Below are 15,449 nucleotides of genomic sequence, written 5' to 3' on the forward strand. Positions count from 1 at the left end.
GAAACCAAACCGCATCGAAACCGAAACCAAACTGAAACTGGAATTTCCTTATTGGTTCGGTTTTGGTTTCGGTTTCAACTTTCCCACACCAAAACCGACTCAACCCGGACCGAAACCGAGCCAGACCGACCGATTGACACCCCTAATTGTAACCATAGAGACTTTGAATGATAATTTCAATTAAAGTGGCTAGTGCACTGGTAATAGGTTCGGCTATATGAAGCTAGCACCTCGAGGTTCGAGGATCGACTCCAACCGCATGTGGATATGTGTGTTTCCACCCCCCCCCCTCACCAAGTAGTTTGATCATTGGCGCTATGTAGTGCCTAATAACGGGCGCTATAGGAAAAAGAAGAAGATAATCTTGGTTCCTACAATTTCTCTATTGTAGAAGGAGATCATGGCTTTCTTAATAATGCCAATAGGTGGGCTATCTCTCAATTAGCCAAGAAGTAATAGCTTATTCAGTAAAGTTATTATTTCCTTCTCTTATTTTATTTCCCTTGTCTATCCTCTTTCTATCTAATCTTCTGTTTTCTCTCCATTTTAACTCATCTTATCAATATCCCAAGAGGGAGGTCAGCCATGCACCCATCACCCATATTCTTTTGGAAGCTTGAAAGTTGAAAGTTGCAATATGTGAGCATGTGAGCGACTTAGAGATGTATCTATAAAATGGAAAAATGTTTTTTATGTGGAAGTGTAGGGACTACACCCAGACACATGAAACGAAATGATTTCCCTACCTTTTTTGAAAGGCAATAATACTTGCCCTATTGATGCTTCTACATGCTCCACATTCGCCTATTTGTTGGGGCTAAAAGTAAAGATATACATGAGTGGTATGATTATAAAAGGTGTTGAAAGTGAATGGAGGTATTTAAAAAATATAAATATATTTTATATTTTAATGTAATCATATAATATATTTATTATATATAATAATATAATATATGTATCATATACATAGGGTTGGGTTGAGCCATGTTTGGTTCAACCCAAGCCCAACCCGGCCCAGATTGAGAATTCCAACCCAATCCCACCCTATTGGCTAAAACACTTGACTTAGGCCTTACTAGCTTAAGAGCAGGTTCAGGTTGTTCGAGCGTTTTTTTACACTCGTACTAGGTGCAGTTTCACTAATGGATACCCCAACTGTAGTTTAGTCTTTCTTATATTAACGAAGGGTAGTTCTTTTATCCTTTAAACAGAAAGTAGATGCCGTGGAAGATAAAAGATTCCAATCCTACGAGCATATTTATTCTACATTGTTGGACCAGAAAACAGCAGCTGATCCGTAAAGTCAACAACAGAATCTATACGACGACACCTGAAAGGATGAAATCTCCATCTTCCTAAGAAAATTAGGTCAGAGTCTCCGAGACCAGAGAAAATCTTAAAAAATAAATGTTTATTCCCTTATGCCACGTGTTACTCTGACACAGAAAATTAAATTCCCTACTCCCATGAGCCATGCTCTAAACAGTCCAGACCTTTGTGAGAGAGAGAGAGAGAGAGAACACCGAAGAGTATGTAATACGTTTAAGCAAAACCTGTGTTCATCTGTCTGTGTTTCATGGCCATGGGTTTTGCAAATCTTAGATCTGCAATATCTATTCAGTCGGTTATAGCTGTTGTTGTAATTTTCGCGGCAATTAGGGCTGTCGAAGCTTCGATCCATGTCTACGATGCTGAAATCTTCAAGGAAGTCGGAAACGCTTATCTTCTCTCTGGTGGTAGTGAAGGAATTGTAGCTTCTCGTGTTGCTCTTCCTGATTCCGATGAGCGGCATTTCAGATTTGAGGATGGCCTTTCTTATATCCGGTAATCGTCCCACTACTTATTGTCTCTCTGTTTTATTCGATGTATGGATGGTGCATTGGTACATTGGGGAAACCTAGTCAGAAATTTTGATTGTAAGTTGAACAAGAAACAAGGGCTATGAGATGGAAATGATTAATCGTGAACAGATTGATTTATAATGCTACAGAATGGAAGAATTCCTTATGAATCTTTTTTACCTGCTCGATAGTACTTGGAATTGTTTTTTGGATAATTTTGAACGAGGGTGGTTGAATTTAGGAATCGTGATTGTATTATGTTGTTGTTTTTTTAATTTAAATTTCTCTTAACTTTTCTTGAAGTGGGAATTCCATCAGTGAAGCGGATGTGCGAGTTGATATGGACTTCCTCAGTTGAATCTCTTTTTTTCTGGAGAATTGTAAAGAGGGTAGTTGAATATGGAAATCTCGGTTGTAATGTGTTTGTTTTTACAATAGAGATATGGCTAATGGAAGCAATCTGAAACTGTAACAGAAAACAGGGGTGTCACAGGTTCTATAAAGAACTAGGGACTTACCTGAAGAGTTGACAAAACAAGCTGGAAAATAGAAGAATTCAGAAAAGAGAGGAAAACAGGAATACACCTGCAAGAATTAGAGCCCTTGGAATCCACGCAGATTAGCTACTGAATCCACAACAAGCGATATTACCAGAAAACTGAAATTCTATTGATCATAAAGCGTGGGCTAGGCCATAGGCAGTTACATCTATATGGATATAAACTGACTTTAACAATCCTTTGGAACTCAAACTAATACTTGAAATAGTCAAAACAGAAAACAGATTAGTGATTGACACTCCCAAGCAAACTAGGACTCTAAATCTACAGCATAAACAAAAATTAAAACCAACCAGATTGCCTAGTAACTCTAGGATTCCAAACATGATTCATACTTAGATTCCATTACTATGACTTCAACTTAAATAACTAATAATGTAATCACATATTCCTAGCTTCTTACCTTTGTTATAGTCCCATTAAAGTGGCCCATTACAAAGAAAACCTTTGGATCAAAGGCCCAATACATATTTAACCCTACCGGAACCTTATTTCTACTAAAATAAGCCCACTTCTGTGATTCCCTGCATCCCTATCTCTCTCTCTCTCTCTCTCTCTCTGAGCCCCCTACTTTGTATGCATGAAAATTAAAGAAATTTTGGCTTGCTATCTTTTATTCGTTGTTATCTATATTTGTTTTGGTTATTTATTTATTTTAGTGAGTTCATGCATTTGGCTGTTTGATAATGTAAACAGGTTTGAGAACATCACCTTCTGGAGGAGTAAGGAAGCTGCTGAGAAGCATTCAAGTATGGAACATAGCACAGGCCTGGTTCAGGCTATTATTTTTGAGGCAGCTGATCGGGATAATATCGGTGGTTCTGCTTATGGTGGACAAAGGTCAATATGTTGCACCCCTGATCTGGCAAAACTTGAAGGCTGTAAGCAAGGTGAAGTTATTAGGAGACCTTCTGCTGGAGATCTTGACTGGCCTATTGTCTTAAATACACAGTTCAATGCGGATTATTTGTTCACACAGATGGATTCTAAAGAGATTTACATTAAAAAGAGTGGAATGTATAACTTGTTCTTTATATCCTGTGACCCAAGTCTCAAGGGGATGGTAATGAGTGGGAAGACACTTTGGAAGAATCCTGATGGTTATTTACCTGGGAGGATGTCACCGCTAATGAAATTCTATCAACTCATGTCAGTTGCATATTTAATACTCAGCATAATATGGATTTCTCAGTATGTGAGATTTTGGAAGGATGTATTGCAGCTTCAGAACTACATCAGCACTGTTATTGTTCTTGGTTTGTTTGAAATGACTCTTTGGTATTTTGAGTATTTAAATTTTAACAATATTGGAATTAGGCCAATTGGGATTACAACTTGGGTTGTTACAATTGGAGCCATAAGGAAAACATTTTCACGCATTCTTATACTCTCTGTTTCTATGGGATATGGTGTTGTAAGACCTACTCTTGGAGGTCTGACCTCGAAGGTTCTTCTTCTCGGAGTGACCTATTTCTTGGCAACAGAGTTACTAGATATCACGGAGTATGTGGGAACTATCAATGACATATCAGGGAGAGCAAGACACCTCCTGGTTCTTCCCAGTGCATTCCTGGATGCTTTTTTAATCTTATGGATTTTCACTTCTCTTTCAAAGACATTGGAGCAACTACAGGTATCTCATCTTTCAATAAACTTGAGGTCTGTTAATATGGAAGTTACCCGTACGACAGTTTACAAATGTCCATATTTTCCTTAAAAGTTTCTCAATTTCCAGGCAAAAAGAAGTGCTGCTAAGCTGGATATTTATAGAAAATTCTCAAATGCATTAGCAGTAGCTGTGATTGCTTCTGTTGCTTGGATCGGTTATGAGGTATGTCTTCAGTAGCTGCCTTGAATTTTTTTTTTTTGGTGATAAAATTAGTTGTCTCTGTAGTTTTTCTACCTAGCTCTTGTTTTGTTTTGGAAATGGTGGGCACTTTTTCTTCCTTCATCTGCACGAATGCTCCAGTCCTTGCACATTGGAGATACTTCAGTGTAAATATCACACTCGCAGAAAATGAATGGATTTGACATTCAAGGGTAAAAGTTAGTCAAGTCCGCAAGTATCTTAGCTCCACAGTGTATCTCCACCATATGTGTGTATTGTCAGAAAGGTTTGATCATTGATGATCTTTGTACCCTAGAGAAAGAGATATGACTTGATTATTGTTACTATAATTATTACGAAAAAATGTGGTAAAATGGATGCCATGCTAGGCTTGGCACCATGACCTTGCTTATTTGTGCCATAAGGCACGTGATTTAGAATGTTTCAGCCATATAGATAGGTTAGATCCACCCTCGATTAGTAATGTAATCCTAGATTAGGATTTGGGAATCTGATCTCCTCTGAGGTTAGGACAGAACTGAGAATTGAAGATTGGTGAACAAATTTGACTTCAATAGGAATGTACCCAGTAGTGAGGTTTATCATAAAATCCAAGACTACTGATAACTGATTCAGGAGCTTGAAAGAGAAATTGACTCTAACCAATTGAACCAATCAGAAAACTAATTAACTCAAGAGAGTTTGAAATTGAAATGAAAAACTAACACATAAGGGTTGATTCTGATCATTAACATAGCAGTGGATTGGAACTGAAAACAGAATATTGTATTAGGGTTTTATGAACCAGAATTATGACCTCTGTGGGAAATCGAAGAAGAAAACTTGAAGATGATTGCAGGAATTCCACCCTACAGTTTACCCTGGGGATCCACCCAAGGCCACTGAGGAGTCCACCTTAGATTTTAGAGGAAATCCATCCTCATTTAGAACCACTGTGAATCCACACCAAAGATCAGAACTTTTATTTCATCAAAAACGTGTCCATATTCCAGTATATATAGTTGATCAGCCTCAAACAAGCAACGGACAGAAACTTCCAAATCTGACAAGATCTTCTAACGTAAATAGAAACTAGCCTAGATAACAAATTCTCCAAACAAAACTAGAAACCTAAGCTGGCTATTAACTATTTCTGCTTGTAAGCTTAGAAAGGGTATTTACCCCCCCCCCCCCCCCCCCCCCCCCCAAAAAAAAAAAAAGATTGTTGAAGGCGCTCTTGGTTACTGCTGTGATCATTTCAAATTTGGAATTTGAAATTTCAAATGGCTACAGCTTTGACCAGAAAATATTTTTAGAAACAATGCTACTGGAGAAAATAGAAATTACACCCTAGATTTGTGATCCTAATTGCTTACCCTCTTGTTGGCCCATTATAGAAGTCCATTACAATGAAACTACCATGGATTATAAGCTTTTTTAATATATTTTTAACCCATCCATGACTCAGAGAAGACTGTTTTGAATGTTTCACTTGCATCAGCCATGTGCCACATTTGGTGGTCTAACAACCTTATATGGCCCACTTGTATTCGATAATTCCTTATGCATTTTCAAAGGCCATTCTGTTTTGCTCTTTTCATTGACTTCTTAGCAAATTTTTGACTCTTTTTTTCTCCATATTGAAAATTCATGGTGACAACTGTGGATCTATGCATGTACCAAAATTGAGCATTAGATGAGTTGCCACCTCGCAGATATTAGTGGATTGTCATCCCTCACTATCTTATTATTAAACGTCCTCATTAAGAGATGGTTATCTATTGGAGCTGGGTTCAGAGCTCAGGATCCAGGATTAGATTGGCCTTGACCTATCTTGATCTGGATCTGGCTGATCCCTGATAGATCCTTAAAGAAAACAAAACCAGGATTGTATTTCCTCGGTGAAACAAGGATTGGATTGGCCTCAGATGATCCTGATCAAATCCAGTCAATTGGTGAGTGGATACATGAATCCTTGCATACTTGACATGGAGTGATGATTTGGTTAATTTGACCGTTGGATAGATGGAGCACCCTTTGATTGTCCACATGCCAATTTTTTATAGGCTAAATCAACCATATGGTCACCATCTAGTGGATTTTCTCTTGTATTTTCAGCAGTGAAGTTAGTTGATGCAGATTAATTACCAAAATAGGCTTGTTTTATTAGGAATAAGCCTAGGGTTGGATTCCATACATGTTAGGCTGTTGATCCCATGTGTTTTGAGTGTAATAGACCACTTTTATGGGTCTAAAAGGGGGGCTCTAAGATTGAGTACGGGATTACTAGTTAGTTTCCATTTTCATTAGTTTCCTTTTTAGTTGGGTTTGATTTGAGTTATATTTGTTTCCTTAGGACTCAAGTTATTAATTGAGTCAAGTCATTAGTAGTTAGTTTCCTTTTTCAACTAGTTTCTAATTTCAGTTAGTTTCTAATTTCATCTTTTAGTAACTATTGTATTAGGAGAATATTTGGTTTCCTTTTTGAGAAACCTTCTATTTTGTAATTCCCCCTCCCCCATTAACATTATAAATAAAGAAGAGGAGGCTCCTAAAAGCCTAGAACGATTTAAAAAAAATAATGGCTGTTGCTATTGTCTTCTTCATGAAGAGTTGTCTTGTGTTTGATCAAGGCTGAAGGAATTGGTGTTTGATCCAATTGACTCCTTGCGGCGTGAAGTCCAGGAGGGTTCTACAAGTATCTTCTTATTGCTCTTTTAGTTATTCTCAAGCTTGTTTCATAGATCTGCTACTGTTCATAAGACAGGTATCTTATTTTTTGAATCTGCCCAGAAAATCTCTTTTTTCTGCACAATCGGTTCCTGGAACCTGTAGCAGTTTTAGTTCTCTGTTGGGGCTACAGTTTTGATCAAGGCTTTTCTAGCATCCAAGGAGAATTCGGCCCAAGTTAGGGCTGGTTCTGACCAGCCGTTTGGAAGTTCTATAAAATCTCTGTTTTTTGTCTTTTAGTGATCTGTTTTGGACTGAACTGAGATCGATTGATCTGGGTTGATTCCTGCTGTGATTTTCAGATTCTGAATCATTAATTACCAATTTTTTGACACTATTTTGAACTGTTATCAGTCCTTGATTTTTCTCTGCCCATCTGGTACTGGTCAGTCATAGAAATTACTGGTTTTCTGAGATCGTTATATACTGTTACTTCTATTTTCTGTTGGTCTGATTACAGTGGTTTGTGGGGTGTAATCTGGTTGTTCTCTAGTCTAAAAGTTCCTGCAGTTTTGAGACTAGTTTGGTTTGTCAAATCTAGTCCTACATTAAGTGGTATCAGAGCATGGCTGAGAACAACACCCCCACCCTAGCTTCTATTATGGAGTTTCTACAAAAATGGAAAACTGAATTGAAGGCTGAATTGGATGCCAGATTGTTGAATGAAGAGACTCCACCACAACCGCCTACTGGCGATTCACGTACAAAACCCGAAGTAGAAACCCCATTGAATATAGTTGCTAGTTGACTAACAGGAGAGCAAACCCTAATCTGAGAGCACCATAAAGGGTTCCGGTAGCAAAACCTACTTTTGAAGAGCATGTAAGAGGATATTTTGAGACTGAGCGTCCCGTGCAACAGAGGTATTCTGGAGATTCACAGAAGGTCAAGCTCAATCTGAAGAAGTTTGATGGGAGATATGACCCCCAATTGTTCTATGATTGGGTAGTCGCACTAGACGACTATTTTGACTATTATGAGTTACCTGAGGAACGGAAGATGAAACTAGCTCGTGCCAAGCTAGTTGAGGCTGCCCATGATTGGTGGAGAACCTATGAGCTAGAGTTAGAAGATCGTGGTGGTGAACCTACTAGTTGGGAGGAGATGAAGCTTGAGTTATTAGATAAATACTTGCCACGCAACTTCAGAGCTCGTATACAAGACCAACTGAACTCTCTTCATCAGGGAAATATGACTGTGGTGGAGTATATGAATAAGTTTGATGCACTTTATTCTTGCACATGCATTAGGAAGAATGAGAGGCAATTACTTTCTCAGTTTCGATTGGGATTACGAGCTGAAATTAATAGAAGAATTGGTGTTGCTAATGTGTATACAGTGAGAGATTGCTTTGACAAGGCTCGTCGAGCAGAGGAACTTATAGCACAACTAAGTGGAAGGTTTCGTTATCAAGCTGGGGAGGTCGAGAAAAATTTTTCAGCCACTAAACCTAACACTTCAGCACCCCCCAGAGACAAAGCTCCTCTAGGTGAAGTGAAGATATCTCTATTCAAACCAAAAGAACTTGAAGTCAAGGTTCATATTGAAGAGATAGTTCTTGAAGCTTCAAAGACAGAAGGTCAAGAGATAGAAGAATCCACTGAAGAGTTCTACATTGAAGAGAGCGTAGTAGACGAGACTGAAGCCGTGGAAGATGAGGTAGTAATTGAAAAAACTCTACAACAAGTCTTTGAGACTCATGATGAGAAGGAAGAGATTGTTCCTCCGATCCTAGATGAGAATGTTACCAACGTTGATGACTCTATGCATACAACATTCACAATTGGTATCGATGCAAAGGTCGAACATACAGAGTTTGTTATGCCATCATGGTTCTTCAAAGAGAAAGCTCCACGCCTTGAAGACTACATTCCACAAGTTTACAAGCAACCAGAATTTTGTTTGGGAATGGTCAAAGCTACTACTCAGATGTTGTTTCCGCCTCATCACTGCAAAATTCGAGGACGAATTTTTTCAAGATGGGGAGAGTTGATGCAGATTAATTACCAAAATAGGCTTGTTTTATTAGGAATAAGCCTAGGGTTGGATTCCATACATGTTAGGCTATTGATCCCATGTGTTTTGAGTGTAATAGACCACTTTTATGGGTCTAAAAGGGGGGCTCTAAGATTGAGTACGGGATTACTAGTTAGTTTCCATTTTCATTAGTTTCCTTTTTAGTTGGGTTTGATTTGAGTTATATTTGTTTCCTTAGGAGTCAAGTTATCAATTGAGTCAAGTCATTAGTAGTTAGTTTCATTTTTCAACTAGTTTCTAATTTCAGTTAGTTTCTAATTTCATCTTTTAGTAACTATTGTATTAGGAGAATATTTGGTTTCCTTTTTGAGAAACCTTCTATTTTGTAATTCCCCCCCCCCCCCATTAACATTATAAATAAAGAAGAGGAGGCTCCTAAAAGCCTAGAACGATTTAAAAAAAATAATGGCTGTTGCTATTGTCTTCTTCATGAAGAGTTGTCTTGTGTTTGATCAAGGCTGAAGGAATTGGTGTTTGATCCAATTGACTCCTTGTGGCGTGAAGTCCAGGAGGGTTCTACAAGTATCTTCTTATTGCTCTTTTAGTTATTCTCAAGCTTGTTTCATAGATCTGCTACTGTTCATAAGACAGGTATCTTATTTTTTGAATCTGCCTATAAAATCTCTTTTTTCTGCACAATCGGTTCCTGGAACCTGTAGCAGTTTTAGTTCTCTGTTGGGGCTACAGTTTTGATCAAGGCTTTTCTAGCATCCAAGGAGAATTTGGCCTAAGTTAGGGCTGGTTCTGACCAGCCGTTTGGAAGTTCTATAAAATCTCTGTTTTTTGTCTTTTAGTGATCTGTTTTGGACTGAACTGAGATCGATTGATCTGGGTTGACTCCTGCTGTGATTTTCAGATTTTGAATCATTAATTACCAATTGTTTGACACTATTTTGAACTGTTATCAGTCCTTGATTTGTCTCTGCCCATCTGGTACTGTTCAGTCATAGAAATTACTGGTTTTCTGAGATCGTTATATACTGTTACTTCTATTTTCTGTTGGTCTGATTACAGTGGTTTGTGGGGTGTAATCTGGTTGTTCTCTAGTCTAAAAGTTCCTGCAGTTTTGGGACTAGTTTGGTTTGTCAAATCTAGTCCTACATTATTAGTAGTGTGGTGGATATGGAAATTCTAAACATTGGAATTATATGGTACCAGGTGTATTGACATCTATCAAATTTCAAAGTCAGACTCAACCATATGGTCTACCTGTATTAATTCTTTCCTTCTCACCCAAATCTTTGACTAAAACTGCCTTGTGATCATGCCCTGTGGTGTAGTGCTTCTGGGCTGAAACTTACCACATTAGTCAAGTTTATGTGGATTGTGAACAATATGTCCACAAAATCTAAGCTACCACTTGGCAGATTTTTTTAGGAGCATATAGAAAAGCCTCTCTTAATGAACTGTTAAGGAAACATTCATCCATGGTATCATCATCAGTGTCGCCAATTGCTGTTTTCATCATAATTGCCTAAATCAAATCTCAGGTGATTTTGGTATGCTTCATGTGTGTGTGGTACTTGTCTGTCTCCTCCGCGTGCTCAAGGAAGATGGCAACCTCCCACTTACATTAGGGGTAGCATTCCCTGATTTGTGTACCTTTTCAACTACATGGCTAGGGGTATTTTAAGCATTAACTGATTTTGATGAGAACTCTGGGAGATTACTAGGGGCTCTAAACGTGTAGATCGAGACAAATATCATCAACTGACTTATTTCCATAGGATCTCTGAAAATTTTCAGTCGATCACAATTGGTATAAAGGTTTAAGGGGAACAAAATACGACAATGGCTGTGGATCCTGGCAGCAATAGTTGCTCCAATTCTTAATTCGGGTATGGAGATAGTTGCTGGTCTCACAGGTTCTTCATGTCCTCATGGCCCAATTGCAGTGGCAATGCAGGCTCCTATCCCTCTCCCCTTATCCGATGATGAAACAAAGCCCTGCTGCTTTTCCAGAGGAGATGAGATATCCCCAAGGGAATTAGATGATATCTAATCTTGTCTTGATACATTGGCTCCCTTATGATTGATTGACAAGTGATGAGGAGAGAATTCAGATTCCTTTTTGAAAGCTCTGGGAGATGAATTTCCCTCTTTTATTTGTAACTAAAAACACTCAGTTTTTTCATTGCTTTGTTTCGCCACTTGGTCAACTCCGTTTGAGCTGAAACTTGACACATGAAAGGGACCTTGGGGTTACCATCCGCAACAATTCACCCTCATCTATGTGCCATGCAGCAGAACGAGGTGCCTTTCTGAAAAGAATTCTATGTTTTGGCCACCTTCTGCAAACCGGTCCTGAAAAAAAAAATGACTTCTAGTTTTTGTTTTGGTACTTTTCATGTAAGAATAACTCCAAATTGTAAAACAGGACTCAAACAATTCTACTATGCAGGAAGGAGTCCTGCACTTTAATTTGAATTATAAATAATTTCCGTTCAATCACTTCTGAGTTTTAGCTAAGTATTCACCTTGTGACAAGCTTGATGATGGAGAACCCTTAGGGAAGGGAGGGGAAATCAAAATAGAGAGGGGGAAAAGGAGGATCACACTCACACGTTCATTCAATAATCAAATTGCTCTCTGAATCTTCAATCGATTACAACTAATATATAGGAAAATAGGAACATAAAATTAGAAACGTAACTGAAATGGAAACTAGCCTAAACTAGGAAACAACTATAAAAAGGAAACCAAAGTAAGGAAATAAATCCTACTCCTATGTTCAAGTCTGGAAACTAAAAGCATGAAATAAAATACTAAGTAAACTACTAATTTTATTTCCAACCCTTGTTGGACCAAAACCCTGGGCTGGACCCGTTCTTCTTGGCTCTTGGCTTCCAAAGCCGGTCATGCTGGTCCAACCAAGAAAGGACAGCCGTATCTGCATCACTTGATCTCAACAACCAAAACTTGTGAAGAAGAAGAAGAGCACGATGGAGATGGGGAGGAGAAGAGAGGGTGAACATGATTGGAATGGGGAATGGAATACCTCTAACGTGGACAGCCTCTCCCTTATTTAATCAAGCAACAGACTCTTGGTGGGTTTTTAGTAGGAAACCCACTAAGAGTCTAAATCTAATTACAATAGAAAGTAATAACCAAATCCAAGTCTAATTACGATAAAGGTAAATAACTAAAAGCGTACTAATACTCATTATATTATCCCATTATCCCAGTACCACACAACACACTTTTAGGTACCCCCTCAAGCTGGAAGATATATATCCAAGGCCTCCAGCTTGTAACAACATGAATAGATATTAACAGCAGGACCAGTTTTGAATATATATAGCAGTCATAGATGTGAGCGAGTACAGAGAGAACTTCATTCTGGTAGCAATACTAACTCAAGCACACCAATCATCAGCAACAATAGTAGAGAAAACTCTTCGTGTCAACATATCCCTCTGGCACCTCCATGATTAATTCATACCAGCTAACACTCAAAAGGCTTGTGAGGAATCAATCCCTTCAAAAGCATGTAGTGTGTGTTGTAACATATTGATTTCCTATGTGAATTTGGGTAGGGTTTAGATTTCAATTGTTTAAGCTATGATGGTTCTCCCTTTAATACCTTGCTCTTCATATCAGCATATTTTTTTACCTTTTGTATTAGTCCCTGAGATTGATGTAAGTGCACAACCTTGGCCCAACCCAAACCCATTTGGGTATCCAGATGGAAATGAACCGGATCCATATTTTGAGTCTTTGTCTAGTAGGATCTTTTAGGAATTTTATTTATTTCTATTTTTGGGATTAACATGTAATCTTTTATTTTGTTAGCTTAAGTAGGAGATGGCTAGTGGGGTTTAGTTTCCAAATTAACTTGAGTTTCCAAATTAGAGTAGGTTTCCTTTTCATGTTGGATTTCTTTTATTATATATACCATGTAACTATGCAACTAGAATGCAGATTTGAAGATTGTAATAGTGAAGCAAAGGATTAATCTCCTTCCTACTCTTTCCATGTTCTACATTCCTTTGCTCTAAAAATTTAGGTTACCATTACTATCTGCCGTACAACAGTGACCCCACCCCAACCATTCCTTCTGTTGCAAGTTGCAACCGAAAATCTGTTGGTGGTGGAGCGTTTGTCCTGCATAGCTAAACAAGAGGTAAGAGAGGCCTGGAGTAGACTCTGGGGGGAAACCCTCCAATGCCCAAGTCAGAAATCCATGCAACAGTAGTAATGAGATGGGGAGAGTGTTAAGTGTGCGAGCCTTAATGAGACCAGGTTTTACCTTGGCTCCTCCCTCTCTTTTATAGCACTGGATTAAGCAGAGTCCTACTAGGAGACGACCTCCCCCTTTGGCAGGTTGAGGTTGCCGAGGGGTTGTGCCCCAATAGGTTTCCATCTTTGGCGTAGAGAATCCTCCTTGAAAAGGGAAGTCTCGTTAACTTTCCCCTTTTTAGAGAGATTGAGTCCATGTATGATTCTGTAAACGTGGGAAGGTAGGATCTTCCTCGGATCTCGGGACCTAAGGTTACTTGTTTCCCGCGTGTATTTTTAGTTTCCATCTAGGTTGACTGTCGAGCTGTCAGGTGCCACATGTCGAGCGCTCATTGGGTGATTGGTTTCATGCGTATCACCTTCTGTTGCGAGACCCTCCCATCGCAACCCTACATATCTTCTTTCCCCCACTGTGAAATACCCCCAGATTTCCGCCGAAGTGAAAACCGATTTGACCTATGGACGAATATGCAAGCATACGTTTCATGCTTGTTTGAGTAATAGCAATGAGATTCCCCAATATCATGCTAAGAATAGCTAGGATTCTAGAAGAAGATGCCATTCGTTTGATAGAAATAAAAAGAATATCGAAAATCGATGGCTGAACTGAAGCACTACTTTCTAGTAACAGAATGAAAGCACGACTGAGTGGGAGATCAGAGTCGAAAAGAGGATTCCTCACTTCTTGCTCTCATTCAAAACCGTGCATGAGACTTTCATCTCTCACGGTTCCTAAGTGATAAAAGAAAGAGGATGAGTTCACACGAAGAAAAAAAAACCTTTGATTCCATTGAACCACCCTCACCGCCTTCCCTTTCCCTTCCCTGTGATAGTGCTCAACCCTTCTAGGGTCCAAAAAAAAAGAATGAAGAAAAAGAGAGCAAGAAGTGAAGACCAAAAGGAGATTATACACCTGGCTTCATCTTCGCCTTGCATTGCTTCACAGCTCCTTGCAATTCTCCGTGACGAACTTCAAGTCGAAGCCTAAGTCCCATTCAAACTCCACCTTTGCGAGTTCTCTGCTGGTTGTTTGTTGGTTGAAGACATTCTCAAGGTTGTTGTTTATTGCTCCTTTTTTTTTCCTTTCAGATTTACTTCCCTCCCTCTTCTACCCTAATTCTGTTTTGTCCCTTTTTTCCTTCTCATTCCAAGAATACCCCTCCCCATCATATGTGTTATCCCACTTCATAGTTTGCTCTTCATGTTAGCTTGAGTTCCATTATTTACAATATTGCCCTCCCCATTTAGTTTTATTTTGAGTTGCCCTTTCTTTTAACTTGTTCCCAATTTTACCCATCCTTTATGCGTTATACTCTTTTGTTGGTTGAACTTCTTAATAATTACAGATTCTGCCACTCACTCCTTGATTTGAGTATCCACCCATAGTGATTCCGAATACAAACCGTGTTTTGAAACTGAACTTGAAGCTACATTATGGAGGTTGATCAGTACGAATTACTCCTTTTGATTAGAGATGATCTCTGTACCCTAAAGGAAAAACTTTGTAATCTCCAAAAATGTTGTTGGGAGCTTGCCGATAATAATAAGGTGTCAAGCATGATAGAATATTTAGAAGGCGGATAAGGTGTGGAAAAATTGTTGGACAACGAAAGTGATGTTAAAGCTACAATCGATTAAGGTTGCATTTCAAGAATTGATTGACGGTCATATTTCAGTTGTGAAACCCTGCGGTCAAATTCCAATCAAAGAGTTGACATTTGCTATTGACCATCAAAGGATCGTGACGGTTGATCATGAGATCTGTTAGATCATCTCCCCATCAAAGCCGATGTTTGTGGATGTAGATCAGGTTGTTTTGATTCTCTCATTTTTCAAAACTAGTGGTCGAGTTTTTCTCAACATCGAGAGAATTGATATAGGTGCCCAACAAGACCGACCCAAACCCATTTGGGTATCTAGACGGAGATGAACCGGGTCCATATTTGAGCCTTTGGCTAGTAGGATCTTTGAGGAATTTTATTTATTTCTATTTTGGGGATTAAAATGCAATCTTTTATTTTGTTAGTTAAGAGATAGCTATTAGGATTTAGTTTCCTAATTAATTTGGGTTTCCAATTTAGAGTATATTTCCTTTCATGCTGGGTTTTTTTAATTATTCATACCATGCAACTAGAATGCATTTTGAAGGATGAAATAGTGAAGCGTTTGTGAGTGCCTATGTGGCCAAAGGTGAGTGTGTGATCTTCTTCCCCC

At 38.7% G+C, this 15,449-nt stretch overlaps 1 protein-coding gene across 2 annotated transcripts in view; it reads left to right on the forward strand.

The window, feature by feature from the left end:
- The first annotated feature begins 1,388 nt into the window (after positions 1-1,388).
- The window catches only part of LOC122085001 (transmembrane protein 87A-like), a 15,493-nt gene continuing 1,432 nt past the window's right edge, over positions 1,389-15,449 (forward strand). The window contains exons 1-3 of one of the 2 annotated variants that reach the window (XM_042653422.1): positions 1,389-1,824; positions 3,098-4,034; positions 4,137-4,232. In XM_042653422.1, coding sequence (XP_042509356.1) covers positions 1,577-1,824; positions 3,098-4,034; positions 4,137-4,232 — 1,281 coding nt within the window. In that variant the 5' untranslated portion in view covers positions 1,389-1,576. The remainder of the gene's footprint in view (positions 1,825-3,097; positions 4,035-4,136; positions 4,233-15,449) is intronic. The other variant, XM_042653423.1, reaches the window with a different exon arrangement.

Source organism: Macadamia integrifolia, chromosome 7 (assembly GCF_013358625.1).
Source record: "Macadamia integrifolia cultivar HAES 741 chromosome 7, SCU_Mint_v3, whole genome shotgun sequence".
NCBI lineage: Eukaryota > Viridiplantae > Streptophyta > Magnoliopsida > Proteales > Proteaceae > Macadamia > Macadamia integrifolia.